Source organism: Erithacus rubecula (assembly GCF_903797595.1).
Source record: "Erithacus rubecula genome assembly, chromosome: 3".
NCBI classification, from domain to species: Eukaryota; Metazoa; Chordata; class Aves; order Passeriformes; family Muscicapidae; genus Erithacus; species Erithacus rubecula.
Window position 1 is genome coordinate 88,437,606 of NC_136689.1, and position 25,350 is coordinate 88,462,955.

General features: G+C 42.3%; 1 protein-coding gene across 1 annotated transcript in view; it reads left to right on the plus strand.

Annotated features, from left to right (window-relative positions):
- The first annotated feature begins 4,691 nt into the window (after positions 1-4,691).
- Positions 4,692-25,350, plus strand: part of TMEFF1 (transmembrane protein with EGF like and two follistatin like domains 1) — a 110,575-nt gene continuing 89,916 nt past the window's right edge. The window contains exon 1 of the mRNA XM_079301885.1: positions 4,692-5,031. Within this exon, the coding sequence (XP_079158011.1) occupies positions 4,785-5,031 (247 nt within the window). The 5' untranslated portion in view covers positions 4,692-4,784. The remainder of the gene's footprint in view (positions 5,032-25,350) is intronic.

Sequence of the window (25,350 nt, forward strand, 5' to 3'; positions counted from 1 at the left end):
GCAATCGGCTCAGGGTGGCCCTGCCTGAACATGAGGAGTTGGACAAGATGACCTTTAGAAGCCCCTTCCAGCCTCAACATTTTTGTGTTTCTTTGATTCTGTGAACACTGTTCCAGTTTATACTCTTTAATATTTTTGATGTTTTCTTTACAAGTACAGGAGGTGGGAAGGCTTGTTTGTTTGGTTTTGGGTTTTGGGGTTTTTTTTGTTTTGGGTTTGTTGAGACTAATAAGCACAGTTCTCTGGCAAAATACCTGGCAAGAGCAGGATTCTACCTGATGCACAAGGCCACAGGGGGCTCCAAACAACGCTTTGATGGTTTCGCTAAATTATAGATCTCTGTTCTCCAAGACAAAAAAATCCAGTGCCTTCACAATTAAGTGTATCTGTATTGTATCCAGATCTCTGGCAAATGAAATCACTCTCGCTGCTCTGGCAGCTTCTCTCTGCTTGTTCATATTCCCTATCTCCCTTTGGTTGTACATCTTCATTTCTACAACTACTGGAGAAAAATCAGGGGAGAGGAGGGCAGAAATTGTGTGTGTGCATCAGCAGGGGACTTAAAAACTGCTGGTGGTATTGAAGAGTTCACTAAAGATGACAATTTTCAACAATCTGTATAGCTTCCTACTTTGACATAAGAGCAGTTGGAGGTGAGCAAAAGTGAAATTTTTGGATAATTGCAATAAAGTTACATTTACTTGCCAAAGATGGAAGTTGCCAAATGTGGCAGAGTTTAGTGTGATCCCAAAGACACACAAGATCATTTTGTTGGTGTGGCATTCCCTCCATCTGCAACAATTTGTACTGCAGAAGCAGCTTGCTCAAATTCTTTCTGAATTCTTTTGCTTTTAAAGCTGGCAGAAAAGTGTTTAGAGTTCTTTTTTAATACATATATCAGAGAACAGAATAGAAATGAATACCCAGCTGGCATAGTGTGAATTTGCCAATCAAGCATGACTGTATCACTCACTTTAAACTAGCTAGAGATGCTTCCAGACAGATAGCACTGCTCAGATGTGGCTTTTCTAGATAAAAAATGGCATGTCATTCATCCCAAGAGTCAAAAAATAACAACAACAAAAAAACCTGAAACCAAATCCCATAAGGTTTACTTACAATCTATCTGGACTTTTTAAAAGCTTTCACACTAAGGGCAAACCATACCTGACAAACTTGGTGTCCTTTCACAATGGAGTTACAGGAATGGTGGATAAGGAAATAGCAGCTGACATCATATATCTGGACTTGTGCAAAACATTTGACACTGTCCTGCACAACAGGAGAGACTCATTTTGATGGATGGACCACTCAGGGGATAAGAAATTGGCTGGGTTGTCACATTCAAAGGGTTGCAGGCAATGGCTCAATGTCCAAGTGGAGTCTGGTGATGAGTGATGTTTTTGGGGGTTGGTATTGCAACCTGTGGTGCTGTTTCACATTTGTTGGAGATATGGACAGTGGGATTGAGGGCAACCTCAGTGAATCTGCTGATGTCACTAAGATGTGTGGTGGGATTGACACACTGGGGGAAAGAGATGCCACCCAGAGGGACCTGGACATGCTTGAGAGGTGGGTCTAGTGAACCTCATGAAGCTCAGTGAGGCAAAGCACCTGGATCAGGGCAATCCCAAGCAAAAATTCAGGCAGAGAATGCATTGAGAATAGCCCTGGGGAGAAGCATTTGAGGGTGTTGGTTGATGAGAAGATCAACTTGAGCCAATAATGTGTACTTGCAGCCCAGAAGGCCAAACATGTCCTGGGCTGTATCAAAACCAGCATGGCCAGCAGATCAAGGGAGATGATGCTCCCTCTCTACTCTACTCCTGTGAGAATGCTGTGGCCAGCTCTGGAGCCTCCAAGATAAGAAGGACATGTACAGAAAAGAGACACAGAGATGATCAGAGGGTTGCAGCACCTCTTCTAAGATAACAGACTGAGAAAATTAGAGCTGTTCAGCCTGAAGAACAGAAGGTTCCAGGAAGACTTTATAGCAGCCTTTCAGTATCTGAAGGAGGCCTGCAAGAAAGCTGGAGAGGTCTTGTTACAAGGGTTTATATGAATAGGACAAGGGGCAGAAACTTTAAACATGTGGGTGTCCCATCCCTGGAAGTGTTCAAGGTCAAACTGGATGGGGCTTTGAGCCATCAGGTGTAGTGGAAGGTGTCCCTGCTCATGGCAGGAGGGTTGGAACTGGATGGAAGTTAAGGTCCCTTCCATCCCAAACCATTCTACTAACCCAGCCATACAGTTTGCCTGTCTAAACTGAATGATATGGGGAACTGGAACAAAGTTGTAAATTTAGTTGGGAACTCCCTACAGTGGACAGCCCACTGCCCTGGAAGAGGGATGTTTGAACTGGGAGAAGTACTGTTACTGTTAAAATTTGCTCTATAGTTAGTATTTGCATATTTTTTCATTATTGTGGATGTGGAAGTGGACTCAAAGAACTGTGCAAGACTATTAATAGAAAGGAGGTTCAGGATATACTGAAGAGATGTCTACGTAATCTTGAGGACTGGAATAAAAGAAATGGGATGAATAAAAGAAATGGGATGGAATGCAACAATGAAAAAGATATGGTCACACATTCAGATATTTATAAAAAGCATTTTTATTAATATGGACTGTAAATGACAAATACGAGGAGTAGCCTGTGTTTGTCACTCACAGCATGACCTGAACCATCAGTGAGATTTGGTCATGTAAAAAGCAGACTGGCTGTATTAGAAAAGGTAATTTTGGAAGAAATCAGGAGAGAGTACCTCCATTGCAGAGACTGGCAATGGTTTGTGAAAAGCTGTTACAAACTGAAAGCTGAATCCAAACTTTATCTAGTGCAATAAAATCTGAGTTACAGAGACTCTGTCTTACAGGAGAGACTAATAAAATGTACTTATAGGTTAGACCAGCAAAGAGTGGCTATGACTACTTCCTATAAATATATTACAGATTTAGATGCAAGGGAAAGAGAAATAACTAACTGGAACAGTGGATGACGCAAGGACAAATGGATATGAACTGGTCTGGAATGGGTTTGAGATGAGGGCTGTTCTGGTCCAGCCCTTCAGCAAGAAGTACAGGAAAACAGCATATTTAGTGTAAGTTGGATCTAGATGTGTTTATGGAAGGACTTATACAGAGCATTTGCTCCTACAACAGCAAAATGCTACCTTCAAAACATCTGTGCCAGTCTCATGACCCAAAGATCCCAAAGGTTTATCTGCTTAGCAAACCAGACAGCAGCTTGCAAACCTAGAGATCCTTGAACATCTTGTCCGGTGTACCTCAGCAGCCCAGCTTCATCAGAGCCAGTTCCATTCCAGTTAATGTGCCCCACCTCACCGAGGAGCAGAGCTCTTCTCACATCTAGCATCACCAAGTAATTACAGAAGAACGTTGACTTGGCAGAGGCAGCCAGTGCTGAACCCCCTGTGCCAAAAGGAAATTGCTCTCTTAGTAATACAGGACTTAGTCTTCAATGCTGTATTTAAACAGACAACAATCTGCTGTTGATATGTGTGACCACTGTGCCTCCCCAAAGATTACTCCTGGATTTATGGCCTTGCTCTTGACTGCTCTGGTTAACAAACTGCTCAAAGGTCTCCTCACACAAGAGCTATACCTTAGTGCAAGCCAGAACTCTTCACACAAGCTCTACACTTTACAGCCCATCAGCGGTGTAGCAGCAGAGAGATCAAGGAAAAAGGCAGTTTTTATGCCTGAAAAACAAATGGCTTGCACAGTGGATTAAAAAATTCACATGAAACGTGACAACTGAGACAGGAAAAAATCTCATTGAATGTAAAGCATTGTCTAGTGTTTCCACTATATGAAAACAGTCACTGTACTGTCAATTTACACAAAGCTTTCAGCCACACAGATATATGCTGAGCATCTGCACTCAAGATACATTCCTGGTACCTTCTACCTGTGCAGTTCTTCTGACCTCTGAAGTGTCTCCATGTAAAGGATGGGAAAACCCGAAGATAGTAAAAGCACTCTGCTACAGAACACACTGCCTCCACCGTAAACATGCTAATTGACTTGGACTGGTGCAAATGCTCCCGCTATACGTGCTGGGCTTCCGTTCACTAAAAATTAAGCACAACCCTTACAGTTACAGAAGAGAGGGTCTCTTTGCTTTCTTTCCCAACCCCACTGACGCTGGCTAATTAGTGAAAAATAAAAAACCACCCCGGACAGTGACAAACGCTGTGCCAGAGGTCCTCGTACCCGGACGCCCCTGGGGACCCTCTCTGCTCCATGCCCCATCGGTGCTGTCCCCGCACGGGTGTCTCCCGTGCCCGCTGCCGGCCCGGGACCCCGCACCGCTCCCCGCCGTGGGGGCGGGCGCTGCCGCCGCCCCTCGCCCTGCCCGCCGAGCGAGCAGAAGCCCCTCACCTCCCCTCCGGTCCCGGGGGAGGGGGCTGCCATCACGTGTGCTTCCTCCCCCTTCTCTCTCTCGCTCTCTCTCCCTCCTCCTCCTCCCCCTCCGCGGCGGCGGCGGTGGCAGCAGCAGCGTCTCGGCTCCGCTCCCTTTGTTGCAGGCGGAGCGGCGGCGCTGCCGGGCGCCGCGCACAAAGGAGCGCGGCCGGGGCGAGGCGGCCCCGCGGGCGGACGGGCTCGGAGCGAGCGCGGCCGGCGGGGACAGCGCTGCCCGCGCCGGGGCGGCGGCGGCGGCGGCGGGTCCGTGCGGCCGCTGCGGCGGGGATGCTGAAGGTGCGCTCCGGCGCGGCGGAGAAAGGAGGGTCCCGCCCGGGCGGCGCCGCGGGCTCGGGTTGATGCTGCGGGCCTGCCGCCGCCATCCCGCTGCCGCCGGCGCTGCTCCTCGGCCGCCTCTCGCCATGCTGGGAGAGAGCCCCGCCGCCGCCCGGCCGCTGCTGCGGGCGGGACCCCCGCTGGCGCTCTGCTACACCTCGGCCCTCCTGGTGCTCGCCCTCTCCGCGCTGCCCGCCGCCCGCGCCTCCCATCCCCTGCCCGGCTCCGAGTGCCAGGGCGGCGGCAAGGGGAAAGGCATCAACTGCTCAGGTAATGCCCCGCCGGCTCCAGCCCTGCGGGCACCCACGCGTGCACGTGGAGTGAGGGAGGGAGGGAGGGCTGAGCGCGGCCCCTGCTCCGCCCGGCCCGGCGCGGCGCGGCGCTGCGGGCGGCGGAAAACAAAGGAGCGGCGCCCGCCCGGCTCCGGGTGCGGCGGGGAGATGTCCCTCTCCGGGGCGCGGGGACCCCCCTCCGCGAGGTGTCCCCGGCGAAGGGAAGGGCTTTGCCGCCGCCTCCGGGCTTTGGTGGCTCCCCGCTGCCCCGCCGCGGTGCCGGCAGGTGCGCGCCGGCCGCCCCGGGGGCTGCCCGCATCCCGCCCCTGCCCCGCGTCCTCCCCTCCCGCTGCCCCGTCCTGCCGCTAGCAGCGGGTGCGAGCCGGGAGCGCAGCCCCCGGTGGTCACACGGGCTGTTTCTTGGGTCTCACTCTTGCTGTGAACAGCCCAGACACGGGGCAGCCTCTCCGCCCGTCCGTCTGCCGGCTGTTGTGTGGATTCACTCTGGATGAGGTGCAGGCAGAAAAATACCCCGTGATGTGCTCAGAATAAGGTTTTTTTTTGGGTTTCCCCCTGCTTTGGTTGCATGACTTATACATAATATACATAATTATATGCTGGTATTGTAAGATTGCGATGCGGTTTGTCATGACAGCAGCACGTTTTCTTAGATCTTAAGGGATATGATGGTTTTGAAGTAGAACAAAGTAAATACATAGAATATAAAGTTTGCAGCTTTTTAGAAAGATTTGCTTGTCTTCTAAACTACTGTTTGGAGAAGGGAATCTATATTTTTTTTCTCTGAAAAATGGCTGTGCATGCCTCCTCCTGCCTTTTGAAATGATAGGTTTATTCCGCTGCACGAATCGCCAGCGAGAGCTGTGCAAAGTGCCTTCTCCAAGGTGATGAAGGTTTCTCGCCCTGTGCGCGGAGCCCCCGCTCCCATTGTCTTCAGCGCGATTGGAAGGCAATTTACGCGTTGGAAGGAACTCTCGGTTGCCTTCCAGGGTAAGGTGCCCAAACTGTACCAGAGATTTCAAGAAATGAGTGAACGGAAGAGTGCTCTTCCTCCCAATTACATTTTACAATACGGATAATGCTGCTAAAGCAGGCTATCAAATTCGCAGACCAGCAAACTGTGGCAAAACGGTCTTGCAATATAATAAATCTGCTACACATTCCTGAAATGTTCCTCTTCGTTTAACCCGGTTTAGACATACACTGTGTTACTGTGTGATACACAACGCTACTGTTTTTCTGCTGCCGCCTGACTTTCCCTTCTATTTGTATGAATATGACGGTTATTTTTAAAGGGAGGTTAATAGGTTAATGTGTCACTGGCGTTAGCGGCTTACCCATCAGAGACATGTGGGTCATTAGACCATGGCACGAACATTAATCAGTGAGATTAAATATGGAAGGCTGCTGAAATGTATGGGGAAGTTTCTAAGATGATGTGGAACACAGGGACATCATTATTTGGAAACTGTCACAGAACGAGGGCTTTCCAGCCTGGAATTAGAAAACCGTATGCTATATTGAAGGCATTCAGCAAGATTTGGTTCTACTAAAAATAGGCACAAGCAAATATATGTGCTATATACATACTTGTGGCAGGCACCCTTTTCAGGGTAACTCCAAAAATATGGAAGGAAAAATTTGTTTTAAATGCAGTAGTCAGATTCTGCTGCGTATTAACTGTTTCATGCAAAATGGCAGGGTTTCAGTACTCAACTTTATTTTGAAAGAACTAACATCAACACACAGTATCTGGGTCAGATTTTCCTCTCGCTTACCTCTGCACAGCCTCATTAACTTTTACTGAAGGAGCTACTCCCTGAAAAAGATGAGTTTCCTGTATTTACACATGGGGCCAGATGTTGGCATTAGCACCCTTCTCAGTGGACTGCTACCACGTACATTGCTGTTTATACTGAAAGTTAAACTTGAGAACACTACTACTACTTCTTCAGATGGCTGGACTCTCTAAATTGCTTTCCATATTCAAAGAAACAAAATGCTTCTCCTGTCTTCTACTGTTTTGCAACTTTAATATGTGCATCAGTCTGACCTGCTGCCTTAGCAGGTTCTTTTTCACTTCTTGAGACGGTTCCTGGGCTGGTAACATTTTATTATTGTTAGATTATATAGATACCTTTATTTATTTGTTTTTTCTTTTCAGAAATGCTGAAATTCTCTCCTTTATTGCTACAGAATATGCTGCTTAAGAAAGAGTTTGATGTAACAAAAGAACATTTCAGGTGGAGGACACAGGCAGACAACAAGAACATAAAAATGGCTTTTTCCAGCCTAGATTCTGCTCCTTTGGCACATGCATTTCAGCTTGGCCTTTTGTTAAATTATGATATAATTGCATCATCCCTGGCCAAGGGAAGAACATTTGATAAAGTGATTAGAGCAGGAAACAGAGAATTAAGATGTATCTGGAGTTAATTGACAATATGGATTGTGTGTGTTTGTTCATCTGCCAATCCATACTTAGCTAAGATAATTAAATAAAATAACCCTGTTTTACCCAGAATGGGGTAAAAACAAATAGGTATTTCTTTCTGGAGAAGAGAGTCCCAGTCTGGTGTTTTGGAGATGTTATATTATTTCCAGTGCTGCCTGTAGTAACACTCGTCTATAACATTTCTGACACGCCCTGACTGTGATGTGCCCATCACACTGGTGGTGTGATGCTGTGCTCAGGTTCTGGGGTGGTTGTGTCCTTAGTGAGGGGGCTGGGAAGTACAGGGGGTTGTTTTTGGGCATCCCTGTGTGAAGGTAAGTACAACATGCAGTTCTTTCCTGAGCTCCTAATCTGATGGTTCTCTCCAGAGACACAAACTGCGCCTGGGCATCGTCAGCTTCAGTTTGACTCTGGTTGAATCTCTGGTGTGAGATATGCTCTGGTCACCTGTGGAGCCACAGGGGTCATAGATAGATCATAACTGACTAAACACTGCAGATTTAGGTGCAAGATACACAGACTCAATGAGAGATATTGCTCTGGTAGGATGTGTACACCCAGGGTTTAATTAACAGGGATATGCTTGTGCTGTAAGCCTTTCAGTGTGCTGTTCCCTTATGTGATAAAATAGACTTGCTAGGGACCATTCTGTGCACCACCTATGAGTCTCACAGACTGTGTGCTGCCCCTGCTTTTCTTAAGATCTCTCTGAGCCAAGTGAGTAAAGATAAAGTTGTTTCAAGATAGCTTACTGAGGATTGAATGAGCAAGATGAGATCCTGTTTAAATGCAAATATGGTGCATTTGTTCCCATTACTTTCTTAGATGCCTTCATGTCTGTCCTCCAGATCCTGTGGCAGGAATCCCCCAGGCTTACTATTGCTGAGCACCTATTATGGTGCTGTTGTAGCTGCTTTTCCTTAGAGTCTAAAGCTACTTATAACTGGTATGTCTACACTTGAGGTGAAGACTTAAGATAATTAGTGAGCTGGCCAAAATGGATTTTATGTGGCTTATTTCTCATTCTATTGTGTTGTCTGAAGCTTGGATCCAGGCTGTCCCTGCTGTACAGGGCAGAGTGAACACTCTCATGTAGCTCCCTTGGCCCAGCCCACGTGGCAGATGTGACCGTGGATTTTGGAGGATGCAAACCTCAGGCACTGCTGGTCTCTGGAGCTCAGCCCTGGTTTCTGCCTGGCTCAGTGGGGGTTCTGTGAACCAGAATGAGATGTGGCCTCAAGACTGGCTTTCATCTGTGCTTATCAGCTAGAACAGACATACCCTTTGTGCCTTTTGCTCAAATTAAGTGGATGAGGGGTTTTGTTTGGTATATCATTCAAAGTTCCAAAGAGCAAAACCAATTTGTGCTAAAGATATGCAGCCATGGTGGTGAGAACATTAGGAGCAAGGGATGTAAGAGAGATACAGGTTCATGTAAATTATCCTGTTTTAAGATTACATGTTGTTTTGTGTTTGTGTAGTTATACTTGATCTGAAATGGTAGATGGGACTAGAGTAATTGGTTATTTTATCTAAGATACTATGAGTTATGTTCCTTTAAATGCATTATAGCAGTCAAGCCAAATAAAATGTGATATGTGTTTGTGCCAATTGAACTTCTGAAGTAAATGATCTAAACTCAGTCAGGTTACATGTCACTCTGAGAAACTATCATAGGGCATGAATATAAATCAACTGTAAGTAAAAAGGAAAAACAATTATTAAAAAGAGAAATTAAAACTCGGACAGTGTCATGCATATATTTGTTTCCCTTTAGTGTAATTGCCTAGACATGTAATGTCCTTGCAGTACAGATTCTTATGCTGATTAAAGAGCCAAAAGGTAATTAAAGTAGAATTGAAAGTGTCAGAATAGCAGAAAATCATCTTGTAACAGGTGTCACTCCATCATTGTCACTAGTGGGAACTGGTAGTGTGATGGAGCAATTGAGGCTTGACTGAGGGGATTGGACTGAATCCAATTTCTTTATTGGTTTTTTTGAAAAGAGGAAAAAAGAAGCTGTGTTTGTTGTGGAAAATACTGCTAAGGAAACATTCTTTCTGTACCAAGATTTCTGAGATAATTCCTATTAAGGGGAAAATAAGAAGTCTGGTCTTTTCTTCCTGTTGATGTAAGGATAAATATTTTATATCTTGTCGGTTTTCTTCTAGAGTTGACAGTAGACTGGATAAAGGGGAGAGTTAATATTTACTTGGACTTGAAAAAAAAAAGAAGCTGTGCCCAAGAACTTTGGGTAGAGAGGGATAAATGCAGAGATATTGACAGGAGTCTGTACCCTTTTCCTCTAAAGAGATCATTACATTCCACCATTGATCCATCAGCTGAAAGCCCTTGTGACTTTTCCTGTCTGTGGTCAGACTTTGGCGAGTGTCCACCCAGCAGGCAGTGGCAATAGGATAACAGGAGCTGTAACATTTGTGGAAGGAAGAACACTGAGCATCAGGGATGTTGGAAAAGGATCTATTCTTCTGATTTAGGACTCCTGCATATCCTCCTCACTTAGTCCTTGCAAGTGCTGTGAACAAGAGTGGAGATGGGGCTATGTAGGTCTTTTTCTAAACTGACTGTATTGACAGTAGAACCAAAGACCAAGGACATTCTTTGTAGAAGTGCTCTTTTTCAAAAATGTTCTGTCCCAAAGATAGCTTTAGATAATAAGAAAATGACAATTAAATACTATGCTGTAAATGAAATAATCCCTTCTAATTGCTGTAGTTTATTTCTAGTTCTTGAAATTCTAACACTTTAGAAATATGGGAATGGAGGAAGAAAAAGAGAGAATGTTGGAGAGTGGAACTGTATTTTGTGGAACTCCTAAGTGTATAAGGAAGAGCTATTTTCACTACATCTGTTGAAAATAAATTTTATTTTATTAAACCATTTCTTGGTCTCCTTTGTATGATATTTTTCTTCCACAAAAGGATAAGAAGTTACAGACAAAATCTGATTAGGAGTAAGTTCAGCAGTCGAAACTGTGATCTGATGAAATTAAAGTTTCCTGGAGAACCTGAAATCTGTTTATTTGTCTTGATAAACAGCTACAATGTATCTTTGGTTCTAATTCAGTTCACAGATGGCTTCAGGGGGATGCGAAAGCAGAATTGTTTAATCTTGTATTATTAGGATAGTATCTAGTGGTGCCATTAGTTGAGCCGTTAGGTATCTGGGATTTATGGGTCGTATGTTTTACTATTTGTTTGTTTATTTTAAAGGAGAAAAATTTCCAGGTCTTTTTTTCTCTCAAGATTCTTGCTGGGAACTTCTGTGGAGCAAGATGCCAGTGAAAATCTTTGCTACAGGAGCACCTGAAAGGCTTCAGCTCTCCCTGACCTGATTGCATCCCCAGACCTGGCTGGCTGGGAGCTGGTAGACAGATCAGGCTCTGCATGCATTTGCATATCTATTGATGTGAATTTCTCCATTTAAGAGGACAATTTAATGTTACACTGATATCAGTCTTCAATTTCTTTTAAGTTGCTCTAAAACTGCCTCACTGGTCAGTGTGGTTTGTGAGGAGGCAGTGTTTGACTAGCAAATCAGGATTTATTTTAGGATAATTTAAATTCTCATTACAGTAGATAATTTCTAAGGACTGAAAAGGCAGGACTTTTCTGATAGTAGATTATGTGTTACAGGAACAGTGTTTAAATGATCTGGTTTAGAATAAAACTAAACCCTTGTAATATCTCTCTTTTGATTTTGTATTATAAAAATAAATTTAGTTGCAGTTACACTCTTGAAACACCCACATTATATAACTATGTTCAGTCTGGCAAGATCCTCATCCATGGTTCAAAAAGAATGTTAATTAAGACCAGCAGGAAAACATGTAAAAATTAAAGGGAAGAAAATCTGGAAAAGACAAAATTATCAGTAATTTTTCTGAAGTGGTCTGACTTGTCTTGGTAGGTGCTGGGTCTTCTCCACCTTTTCCTACCAGGCTGAGACCTTGGCATGCTCCTGTGTATCTTAAATAGTTGCAAAGCTCTGTCCTTCTGTAAGATGCACAGACCAGCCCCTGGAGAGCAGCCAAAGAGAACAGGTACAATGTAGACAAACAGACAAAAGGGTGCTCAGGACATGAAATGTCTCAGGTCTTGTCTGGAGGCCAAAACCTGCTGAAATCTGGCTGCCAAGCTGTAGGCAGCCTCATTCCAGTTGCCTGGCTTGCTGGCAGGCAGCAGCCGTGCTCCTCTAGGAAAGCCCTGGGGCATCTCCTGTGCCTCACCAGCCTCATGGGATCCGTGTGGAAGCAGATGGGGTGAATGGGGGCAGTCAGGCAAGCCAGAGAGTTGGATCTGTGCAAACTCTGGTTAATCTACCCTTGATCACCAGACTGTGTTCGAGGGGAGCACAAAATGCACCTCTTTGGGGGCTCTGATTGCTTTATCCCAGATTCTGCCCTGGCTGTTTCCTACTTTTCTACCCAGCTTCAGGAGTCTGACATATGTCAGTGTTCACCTGTGGCTGTCAAAAAAAAGCTGCTTTAGGAAGGGTTTTAACCAGTCTCAGTTTGATGAGACTGATGAGAACACTGCAGGTGGTGAGGGAAGAAGGGACACAGTCCCCCATGAAAACCTTCCGTCACATCTGCTTGTTTTTGGCTATAGAAAACCTCCTGTAAACACACATATTTCAGCAGTGGGTGACAAAGTGTCCTGTTGCTTGAGCCTGAAGTGTATGGAGGAGTTTGTTGTACCTCACAAGAGATTTACTTGTTTTCTTTCCTATTCAGAGACACTTCACATATAACTACAAAGAATGAGTGTTTGGATAAACATAATTTACAGAAGTGGATCTATTTCGTCTAAAATTTTGAACTGAAAAAGATTCTTAGCCAGAGCAACATGAAAGCTTGAGAGACAGGATAGTTAAAGGTGTTCGTGCATGTTCAGAAATTGTTCAGTGTAGGCATTCAAAATGAATGAGTGCTTTTGAAAACACAAGTTTTAATCCTTAAGGATGTCCATAAAACACATGAACGAGTTATAAACTCTTTAGCTGGTTGATGGAGATGGCTAAAACATGCTTTTAACAGGCATTTCCATAGAAAGTTGGATAAAAAATTGAGGCTGGATAGCATTTTGCTGCTTTAAAAATTCAAGGAAGCATTGATCTAATGAAATGTTTACATTTTGCTAATTAGTATTGACTCTGATTGTATGCTGCCTCTGCCTGATCCCTCTGGGAGAGACAGAGGTCGGTGTGTTGTGCCAAATGGGCTCTCCAGAATAGCAAAGAGCAGCAAAAAATCCTTAGACTAAAGAAAGGGATGCCCTGTCCCCTCCCCGAGCGGTATCGCCACGTGCAGTGGGCAGATGAATGGTTCTTTTCCTGAAGCACCATCTCTCCCAACAGCTTTTTCTTCATCCTTCACCTCTCCCAGAATTTTGCCAAGGCAATTCTGTGAGGCAGAGTTCTTTTTTGCTGTCTTGATTGGAAGTATAATTTTATGGAAGTATCATTTCAGGGTTATAAAAGTGAAAATAAAACAGGCAGGCTCCTATTGAGGTTATAGAATTGTTTTCTCATGTAAAACATGAGTTGGGAAGGCAATTAATTGTATTTCTCTGTTTTAACTGCAGAGGATGTCCTTTTCTCCACTTGTGCAGGTGTTTACATCTACATTTACAAAGGATGTCTTTGTGGAAATAGTTAAATGTGTTTGGAATGTGCAAAATTGGTTCTGTGCAGTAAGAAATACTCTTTTTCATGTGAGAAGAAAGTAGCTATGGTAGGGATGAAACAAAAATTTTGTCTAGAAAGCACAAAGAACAGATACCTCTTTTTTGTTGTTTTGGGGGGCTTTTTGGTTATTGTTGTTAATGAGAAGAGGTTTATTTTTGTCTCAGTGCTCTTTGTTGAAACCTGTGTCTGCAATATGGAGCAGTTATCCAGGTGAGAGAACACAACCTCCACATTTGCAAGTGGTATTCATGCTGCTGACTGAACAAACAAAGAGGATCACTGGAACCAGGCTCCGAATTTGAGTGTTTTGGATGATTTATCTACCAGATGGTAAATGCAGTCCAATGTAAAAAATTAGTCTGGGAGCAGGGAATCAATCATTCAGCACACTGATCAGCAAAGGGATTTGGGTGTTATAGCAGAAAAATTAATGAGCTGGCAATCCACTGCAGAGCAACATTAAAACAAAAGATACCACACTATAATAAAAGAGTCCTCACCCAGAAGACAAAAGAGATGAACATCCTGCTTTATTAGACACTTGATAAACCTAATCTAAAGTGGTGTATTATATACCAAGTCCTTTATATTATTCAAACATAATGACTCAAAAATTCAGTATCAAAATCAGGAGATTAGAGTTAATTTGGAAAAGTGAAGCTTTTCACTGCTTTCACAGTTCTTTCCCAAATACATAGGCTTTTCTGTCACAGGAGTTACTTACTAGTATTCTGTATTATGGTAATAGATATTTCTGTCCTATTTAAAGTCACCCTACAGTGCATTCAGAATTACTTAATGAAAGATTATAAGATACCAATACTAGCTTAATGCCATAATTACATCTTTCTTTAAAAGTCTTGAAAATGTGTCCCTAGCCTCTTTCAGTTACTCAGGCTACAATATCAGAATAGTTTTACCACCAAAACCTCTTCATGACTTTCCTTGTGAAGCATTGAGTTTGTCAAGAAAAGACTAAGAAAAGGTGGCTTCTATGCTCATTTTCCACTCTTAAGGTGTTTCTGGTTTTGGTTTTGTTTTTGTTTTAATTGTAAATATTAGGATAGGCTGTTTGGGAAATGCCATGATGTATAGGCTGCTTCTGTAGGGAGGAAGGGCAGCAGCAAGGTCTGGCCATGCTGGTGTGGGGCCGCTGGACACAGGTGGAAAATCTCTCTGTTGATCTCCTCTCCACCCTAAGGGATCAATGCATTTCTGGGACTGCAGGTAACTGAAGGAAATAGGTTTCACATGTCTCTTTTCTACAGTGGAAAGCAACGAGAATCTGCTGTTATGTGAGCAAATGCTTTTATTTCTGGAAAGAGTCAAGGAGATCAGAGACCTTTATGCCATACTGTCCTACAATTTTGGCCTTTTCTTATTTGGTTTGGGTTTCTTTTTTTCTCTTGGGGAGTGAGGATTGCTAGGTTGATAAACAGCTAACAAAGCACAGTCATGTATATCATGCACTTCTAATACCCACATCGTCTTTAGTTTTCTTAGCATTTCTTAGTATTTCTCAACTAATAACTTATTAAAAAAAATTCTACAAGCAGGGGAAGGGGACTGATGGTCTGATTGCCTAAACAGTAGAGCAAAGCCTCCTACCTATGGATTTTTTTCCAGAATTTCTAACCACTGATTAAAATCAACGGGAGCTCCCAGATCACGATCCTTGTGAAATCCAGCTTTCTCTTTGGTCAGAGTAAGGAGTAAGAACCTGTAAATTTTACTCTTACACAGCTCTACAGAAATAATGCCAAAGCTGTACCAAAGTCATGAGCTCAATTGCCTACATTTCTCCAAGCCATACAGATATGTTTATATCCAGTTCAGTCTGGCTTTACTCATGAACTCAGCCAGTGTTTGTGTACCCCACAACTGAATTGCCCTTTTATGCCATTTCAGAGATGTAGGTGTGAGACAAAATACAGAATTCATTAATGTGCATATTTACCTGTAAGTTTGTTATGGTTATTTTTCCCCACTTGCTGTATTTATATGAAGATTTGTGGTGGCTGAATTTTTTCCTGCCATTTTGGGTGTGCACAGCACTGTTAGACAGAGCTGGCTGAGGCAGTGTACTGAATGTGACTGTGGCTCTGCATTCAAATAGAAATGGCAGATTAAATTCAGATTAGGAGCAGCACAAGGTCTCCAGTGCCCCAGCAGTGAGATGCTGCAGAGCAGGGATGATGACGCTCCTTCTGCCTCTCCTGGCTGTGCCTGGCAGGAGGACAAGGTTCTGCCCCTTGCTCACTTGGCCAGCTGTCCCAACACCTGGCAGAGTCAAGATGTCCTTTGCAGCATCTGGGCGAGGGCAGAATGACAGCAACCAGTCAAAGTTCCTGGATCCTCTGCTGTCCACCAGGTAGTGGTGGCTAATTTACAGCAATTAGGAACTCTCCCACCAGAGCAGTAAGCTGGCACCAGGTGTGTTTCAGCAGTGTCCACTAGCTGTGCTCCCTGGCCTGGAGCCACTGGGGAGAAACTTGTGAGCTCCTTAATCCAGCGTTCCATTTTCCAGGGAATCCCCAGCAGGCAACAGTGAATAATTTCCACCTGCTCCAAACTGTGTAAGTGGCATGATGGCAACAGGGAGAGGTGGATGAATGTGTTGAAAAAGAGGTGACCTTCTGTCTGTCCCTCAAAAAAGGCTTGTTTCTGGCTCTGAAACACTGGGCATCACTGGCCCAGTCAGTCCAGCTTGTCCATCCACAGTCCAGTGGCTTTGTCCAGCTCGCTGGTGCAGTGGGCTAGAGATGCTGTCAGCTCTGAGTCAGCTGGACTTCCACCAGCTCTCCACAAACCTGGTGGCTCTTCCAGCCCTGTGCCATCGTTGCCAGAGTTGGTGAAACAGGACAGCATTCCTTGCTCTGTGGATGCCATGCTGTAGTCTGACCATAAACTCCCAGCCCCTGAAAATCCTTTCCAGGCTGGCAAAGGGGCTTAGCAGGAGCTCTGGGAATTGCGTTTCTCCTGGTGTTTCAGTATGGATAAACGAGCAGGCAGAGAGGAATTATTAGCTATAGATTTATCTGACAAGAATGCATACAGGAGAAAAATGTTATTTCAGTAAGCTGAGCAGTGATTTGTTTTTTTGAAGCGTAATAGAGTTGTTTGAAAGGAAGGGAGCTGGCTGCTCAAGTTCTTCCTGGCTTCTATAACTTACTGGAATTACCAGAACTCATTAAGAAACCTAAATGATCAACCAGGGGCTTGTTTGTTTGTTTTCTCCCTGTGACTTTTATGTGGCTGGTTATTTTGTTTCTTTTCCAGTGGTTTTCTGACTGTTTAATTACAGTTTTCAAAACTAGACCTAAATAGCATAGTGTATGTGTGTTCAGAGGAGAGAATTTCTGCAAACCTAATTATGCTCCAGCACCATTCATACTCCTAATGTTTCAGGGATATTACCCAGGAGTTAATTTATTTCATTTTTCCATATACAAAATAGGAATCTAATATTATTTTACAAAAGCTTGTGTATCGTAAGAATGCACCACAATGATTTTTAAATTTATAGATCTGCTAAAGGATTTTTAATGAGAGTGAAGTGCAAGAGGTAACTGAGGTTTTCAAATTAATTTGAAAACTATGAGATCTAACTGTTACATTTTAATCTCTTACATGAAGAATACCCTCTAGTTGGAATTAACTGCTATTTAGTATTCTAGAAGTGAAAAGGCACTAATTTCTTTGAAATCAGTAACCATTTAAGATATTTTTATAAATTCTTGATTTTCATAGAGACTGGCAGGATATGTGGTACATTTCCCTCTAATTAAGTTTTGAAGTGTATCCCTATTGTTTTCTTTTTGAAAGTCTCTGTAGCTTTAGAACATGCAGTGTTGGCACTAAATTCTTTCAGACCACAAATAACTGCAACAGCCTTTAATTCTTTTTTGTTGGATAACATGTTTAGGTAAGCCAATGTTAATTTCCTATATCTAGTAAAGTTCTGCTACTTGCAAATAGCAATTTCTTTCTGTTCCTGTGAATAGAACATGCCCACAAAGGAGCTGTCATATATGCTGTCTGTCATCCCCATGGCTGGGGGAGATCTGCCATGGCATGGAGCCTCCTTGGTCACTCTTTCTGCACTCAGGTCCATGTCCCATTTCTTTCTGATTGATCCCACCAGATAATATTTTCTTAACTCTGTCTTACCAATGGAATTAAAAACCTAGTTTAGAAATATATTGAAGAGAACAGATATTAAGAATGTTACTGTAAGCATTCCTACAGTAATTTTGTTCTTGGAATTTCTGTATTCAGAAACTTCCCACCTCAGCAACATAATCAGTAATTTTTTTGAATATGTTTTCAAACTTCTCTAAAACTTAAACATTGGCCAGATTAGTCTGAAAACTGCTTTACACCTTTTTTGGGGGGATTAGTTAGACTTTAAGTCTGGGCAAATATTTGGATTTTAGGGGAATAGTGGATATGGCTACTTAGATTTTTTAAATAGAACTTGATATATTCAGTGAACAGCTTCCACTACTGTGAATTACTGTGTCCCTGCTTGAATGGCTTTGAGGAAAAAAAGCATCCAGACGATGAGAAATGCCCAATTAGTGAACATGTCTGGAAAATCTGATTTTAGAAACTTGTCTAGCATTGCACAAGAACATAAAAATTACATTTGCTCAAATAGCATTAATTCAGGAATCTTCTTGTTTCTGAGCACTTGATTTGCACTTTTAATATGGCTTTGCTTAACACAAATTTCTTCAGGGAGGAAAAAAAAAAAAAAAAAAAGAACAAACCTCTCCACTAACAACTAAGGAAAATACAGACATTTCAAAGGATGGACTGATTTTTAAGTGACTGTGAGGAAAGCTAAGACCATTATATCCTGGCAGAGACCTCTCACTTGAATTAATGGCATAATGGGTACCACTGAAAGTAGTTCTCTATCAACCAGCCACCCGATAAACAGGCAGGGAATTTTCCCACATATTTACAGGAAAGCAAAGACATAGCAACCCTGGACTGTCTCTCCAGGCCTGGGATCCCAAGTTTTCAGTGGCTTTTATGCACCCTTGCCTCTTCCACTCTGTGATCCCTCTCCTCTGGCTTTCCTGGTTTTCTTTCCACCAATGCTGTACCTGCCAGGTCTCTTTCCTTCACAGCCAGCTTTGTACTGGGACTGTTTTCTGCTCTCAGGCAAGGAGAGCACTCAGACCATATGAATGTGGCAGGTAGGACAGATACACAGGTTTGCCAGCTCTGATTTTTTGGTGCTGAAGCTAGAACTCACCTGGGACATCATTAAAAAAGAGTGCATGAAAAGTGGAACCTGTGACCAGTTTTGGTGGTGGCACATAACAGATAAACCTCTTACAGCAGCCTAAAACTTCAGGTGATTTGGATGTATTTTCACACAGCAGAATAAAATGGTCTGAGTCTGGGAAATCCTACCTCCTTCACTGCAGCTCATGGCTCCTGAATGCACACATGCTCAAACACCGTAAGGCAATGGCTACAATTTAGTTACTTAAAGAAAACCCAAACAACCGAACCAAACACTGTGAGTGCCCCAGCTTCGTTCTTAAAAACTACACAGCTGGAAATTTTCTATGAGAACAATGAGTCTGCATGCTATGAGCAACTTAATACTTGATCTTATGATGGAAAATGTTATACACCATTAACTAAAAATACAGTTCCCAGCTCTGTTTATTATTGTAGCTTTAGAGTTAGAAAGTTGCATTAAAATCAAAGAACTCCCCATTTGTTTGAGAAGCTGTTCAGAAGTTAGAAAATGCAAATATTTTGGACTGTCAAACTAATTTTCTCTAATAAGTCAAATGCCCTCATGTTCATGGACATGTTTCTGAGATTCTTTCATAACCTATCCTACAGAAGCTCTGTGCAGCTTTTTTTTTTTCCCCAGAGTCAGTAAGACTGTCTTATCTCTAGCTATGAAAAGGAAAATAATAGAAGTGAAACAAGTATTTATTCTATGTATCCTAGAAACATTACCTGAATAATATAATTAGATGACACTGTAAAAACTTTTGCAGACCAGGAAGGGAAAGTTGTGGTTGAGTTTTGGGGAGCGAGTTCATCTTGGTTTTTAAATATGACAGAAATTCCACTTCAAAGAATGCTTTTATGAGAGAGGGTATTGAAGATTGACCTTGCCAAGGGTTTCACCTACTTCAGCCTTCAATGCACCCTGCTCTCAACTGGCTTTTTAGAGCCAGCTAAAAAGTGGAAAACCCTAGGGCAGCAAAAAGTGGGTATTTTCTTTTCTTAGTGCTATTTCTTGGTTCTTAGTGTCACTATCCAGGGAGGTGCTCAAGAAATGACTGGACATGGCACTCAGTACTAAGCTGTAGGTGACAAGCTGGAGATTGGACAAAGATTGGACTTGATGATCTTGGGGCAGGAATGCCAGTGCTTCACTGTGCACTGGTGGGGCAGCATGAGCTCCAGAGGTCAACCAAATAGGAAGATAAACCTTCAGGAAAAAATTTTTACCTTTTTGTTTCACTAGAGGTGCATACATTCATTTTATGTATAGATTACCTTTTGGGTGGGTTCTTGGTATTTCTCCATGAACTCACACCCCTTAGTGAAATTTTAATGTCTCCCTATCTTGGACAGACCTCACTACAACCATAAGTATATCTTATGCCACAAATTTTTCACTATATTGAAATAATGGATTTCAATATTTCTCTTTTTGCAAAATGGGCAGAAATCTCGTGGAATAAAGAAGTCTGTCAGAAAGGAAGAGTTTGTTCACTTTTTTGGAGCCTTACATAGCCAGCATAGAAACACTGCTTATGATTCATTTTCTTGTTTAATTTGCCTTGTTCTTCATGTTACACTTCACTAAATATATTTACTTTTATTCCTGCCAATACACATGACGGAGTCTATCTGCACAAAAGGAATTTTAACTGCAAGAAAGGTTTTATAGACACAGAGTGAAACTTCAAAAGATGAGGCAGGAATCTAATGCAAGATGTTAAACACTGATGTTCCCAAAATTGAGGACCAATTAAACTTTTTATTCCACTAAAAAATGTGAAATCTGAAAAGTAATATGGTAGCATAATGGGAAGCATCTCTTAATGGGCTCATGTGGTTATTGCAAGTTAAATGCAGTTGCATGTTTAGCTAACAAAATACAGGGAATACATTTTCATTAAATGTCAGGGATAATGCAGTCACAAGAACAACAATACACATCAGCCTCACAGAGCTATTAAATTTGCTGTATTTTCTAGGAAGAGCAAGAAAACAAGACACAGCTATAGAGAACCCTCCCCCCCACCCTCCGCCCCCCAGGATTAAACCAAGAAAGCATGGCAGCTAAAAAAGAAGAGCTGCTGAGTTCACTTTGAATGGCAAGAACAAATTAACCCCCTAAAAATCCAAAATATAAACCTTTTATCTCAGAGGAATCCTCCTTTTCTGAGTTCACACCTCTGGAAACGCACTTGGTGGGAAATTTTCATCATCTAATCAAACAAGTAATAGAAACATTAATGATTTTCAACCTGCTGTATCTCTTTGTCTCTTGGGGTCTGTTTCATCACCTGAGCTTACAAGATCTGCATCTGCCAGCTTGGCTCATGAGCACAAACCCCAAGGAAAAAAAGAGCTGTGTTTCAAAAAGAGCTACTTTAGCAAGACAGTTGATTTGAAACACTGCATAAAATATACAGAGGTTTGTTTTTTTATTGCCCTTTGGAAAAGGGGAAAAGCAGGCCTTCGAGGCACTGGATAGTAGGGAAACTGAGGACACAGTGGACCGTTCCATCCATCTGCTCCTGCCCTTCCTTGCAACCTGATGTGTCCTGTATGTTTGCCTATGGTAACTTCTGTCTCAGCACAGGCTGTGGATGAAGGTATCCAGGGGGGTGTCCCTGCTGTTCCTGGCCACCTATGGCATGCCAAGCCATGGAGCCTGGCAGTTCAGTCAGTCTGCAGCCAATGGGTCCATGCCACCTGTATTTCCTTAGCTTAAAAGGGGAGATAACATCACCAGTCAAATTGCAGTGCACCTCTGCTGCTGTCTCCTTTTGGACTCTTCCTTCATGGAAGAGAGTGAGGAAGTCAAGCACAATATTCCGTTGACAGATCCATGCCAGCTGTTCTTGCTGCTCATCTTCTCCTGTCTTCAGCAATGGATTAGAAAGGATGTTCACCTGGGGCTGAGGTGATGCTGACCCACTAATTATTCCCTGGATGCCCTTCATTGCATTGCTTGTCCTTCCATAAAGATGGGAATAATGTTAGCTTTTTCCTTGTCATCAGGGAGCTTGCCCTCTGACCTTCATTTCTCACAGTTGATTGACAACAGCTTCAGGGTCACATCATCAGCTCTGTCAGATCCTTGGTGAAACCCAGCCTGGTGGGTCTGAACATACCTGGTTTCCTCTAAGTAGTCTCTAACTTTCCTCTGCTTGGCTGTTGATTGGCCCTGTGTGTTCTGAATGGGGTTGATATTTGCTGGGACTTGGGAGTGGGCTTTGTCTATGGAGACTTGGAAGAAAGGACACTGAGTGGTTCAGCCTCTTCTTTGATGCCTGTTACTTGTCTCTTCCCCATTCATCAGCAGACTCACATCTTTCCTGACCTTCCTCTTGCAAATAGCATTCTGGTAGAATAGTTTCTTTTTAACCTTAATGTCCTTTGCTGGCTCCAGCTGGGCTTTTGCCTTGCAGTTTTTGTGCCAGAGTGCCCAGGCAATGCTTTTGTTCTCCTCCTGTCTTGCCTATCTTTATTTACACTTGTGTGCTCCCTTTTTGTACTTTCAATTCATTAAGACTCTTTTCAGCCAAGCAGGCACGCTGCCAGAAAGGTGAAGTCAAGACAGGGAACAGTCAGAGCCACATAAAGGTGCACTTGTGAGAAATGCACCGGGTGAACAACTTCTCTAAAGGCAATAGATTTAGGCTGATGAGGGCAAGGACTTCAAAATAAGACATAGTGTTGTCTTTGTCCAGGAAGAGGACATTGATTGAAAGGAGATGAGGCTGGGTGAAATGTCAGACTGTTTGTCCTGCTTTTCAGTAAATTTTTCATTTCACGCTAAACTTCATATTACTGCAGCCACATTGCTACCAAGCCAGCTGTGCACAATTCACTGTCTGGAGTCAGAAGTGGACAGGGCAGCAGGAAAGTAATGAAAGCAGAGAGCTTCCCTAGGAAATGGAATAGCTGTGTGTCAATGTAGGAAGAGTTTGCTGAAGGTCACTGTGTAAGGCGAGATGGAGAGGGCAATTGGCTGGGTATCAGAAAAGGTGTGGCAGAATGGCAGGTGAGAAAAGCTGGTCCTCAGAGAAAAGGAATTTGAAGATTAAAAGATCAGAAGGAAGAGTTCATTATTAAGTCTGAATCAAGGGACTGAGACAGGATAAAAAAAAGTGAAAAGGGAATGGTCTTCAGTCAGAGGTGAACAAAGACTAAAATTGCTTTTTCAAGGTAAATGCTAAAGAAAGAGGAAGAGGCAAATGTAAAGACAGGAATAACAGAATTTGAAGACATCAGCCTGGAAAGAGTGTAAAAATCCTGCTGCCTCAAACAAAGAAGAAAACATGGGGTGAACACAGGACTCTTCCCGTCCATTAGGGAGCAAATCTGGATCGCTGAGAGACAAAAGGCAGTGCTGGCTGTGAGGAAGGAGGCAGTGAGGAGGGCACAGCACAGGGACCTGGGCAGGAGAGGTCATGGCCAGCACCCAGGCTGTTGGACAAGGAACTGGAAAAAAGGGTGTTGTGACACAAAGAAGAGAGGAAGGGATGGCATTGCATCTAGCTGAGTTGTTGGCTAAATGAGAGAAAAAATAAATAATTAGAGTAGAGAAATATGTTGACGATTCCTGAAAAAAGCATCCTATGTCAGGAAGCAGGAGAGGAGAAGTCTGTTCATCAAAAATATAATTTTTCTTCTTTTTCTCTTCTTTAAAAACCCAGAGAACCAAATGTTCTCCCTGCTAGTGGATATTTACCCAGTTCTTTTATCAGTTACTGTGGTTTTCCTTTAGAAATAGATTTTTATTCTCTGTTTAACAGACCATGAGGAAAAATGACAGATTAAGCCCCTAATACTGAAAATATGCACGTGCTTAATTCTACAGTTATATGCTTATGTTCTTAACTGTTTTGTTAAATCAGAGCTGAAGTGCTCAACTGCTTTAAATATTGAAAATGAAGATGCTTTCAAAAGGATTTAGTACTGTTTCAGACTTAACAGATATGGATATTAGATCAAGAATACTTAAAAAAACCTCACCCTGAAAGACTCACATAATTTTTAATTTGCTGTGATATCTTCATTCCATATATTTATCATTAATGAGATTTTTCAAAGCTGAAATTACTTATCTAATGGTTATTGGTACCTTTAAAAATCTTGTAATTAATTTCAGAAAAATTAAATTAAATCACAGATGATAGTGGACTTAACATACAGTGGCTGATCAAGTCTTTAAGTTTAAACTGGCCAGGTATTTTTTGGTTTGGAATTAGAAATAGGTAACACCCACAAGCTTATTTTTTTGTCTTTATCATTCATATCAAATCCATTCAAAGCATGTACTTAATGATTTTCGATTAAGATTTTTTTGTTGGAACATTTAGTTATGCTTTCGAATTAAAAATAAATTATATTGTCTGGATTTTCTGAGCATACTCTTATTCCTGGAATACCATATTAAAATTAATGAGATTGATATGACAGAAGTTTCTAAACTCATTTGGAAGCCATTCTACTCCAAAAAGTACAATTAATTTTTGGCCTTATTTTCTTAGGTATTGCAAACCTTTAATGAAGAAGGTTAGACTGATGACAAAGAAACTGTGCCCTTTTTTCCTGGGATACATGTTGTTTATAAATATGGAATCACCCAGCATTATATTTTTATCCCCTAGTCTTTATGGAGAAACGATGGCATAATTTTATATCTGTGACTTAGAAAAGTAAGTCTTATTCCTCCTTTCTTTTAGTTATTTCCAACATAGCAGATGTTATGTTATTACACTGTCAGAGCTTAATGTAGACATCCTGATCTTCATTGCCTTTTATCTTGGCAGCAGCAAGATGTTCTGTGATGAAATTTGCTATCCTGATTTGAGAATCACAAATCATTATATTTACCTATATGTGGACTTTTTTAAATATTAAAATTATTTGGTAAAGTTTAAACTTTTGTTTTTCAAACAACTCAGAAATTACTATATTGTTTTATGTGTTACAATAATTTTCAGAAAATTGATGTTGCTTTCTCTCCAAGTCTTAAAAAGTAATGTGCTCATAATTAAATGCCCTTGGTGGTGTTCTGTGTTTTGATTTGGTCACTTTATGGAAGTGAGATGCCTTGGTACATGGTAGAAATATAAGAGAATGCATGGAGAAAAAACTTTTTTTGGAGAAAAAACTGTTAGGGTAAGAAGTGATGAAAAAAACGTTTCTATTGTTACCAAGGCCCTTTTGTGAAAGCTAATTTTTACAGCTGTATTTGTAAAACACAGGTTAAATGCAAGAGGCACAGTTATGAGTTCTTCAGCTCCCAGGGAAACACCATGTCCTGGTGTACTGTCCCAAAATCAAGACCACTGACAGATCAATCAGAAAGTCTTCTAACTGAGTATTTCTCCCTTCAATGCTTCTGACAGACTGAAAAAGGATCTCCATCTCCTAGATCTGAAGAAATTTTGCTGACCCATCCTGGAAACAGAGGGGAAGATGACATTTTAATGAGTGTTTTCCTTTCTATTGCACGAGGCCATCTGGGTCTGACTCTGCACCTGTTATTCATGCCCCACACTCTGAGAAAGACAAAGCAAATGCTCTGTTGGTGTATTTATGGTGTACATACAGGGATTTTTATGTTAAGGTTGTCCCTGGGACAATACAATTTAAGTTGTCTGCCATTCAGGCAGTGTTTGGGTATGACTGAGCTGTCTGGTGGATGAATAAAATAGTGAATTAGTGCTGGACAGAGGGCATGTGCTTTCTGTTGCACATAATTTTTGTAGGATTGGCTGAAACACGTGGCCCTGTGCCCATTAAGGCATGTTGTCCATGTAATGTGCTCCAGTAGCAGTGTGCTGGAGTAGCAATAGTCCTGCTAGTGTACTACTGCCAACAGTATCCTGCAACTGTGTT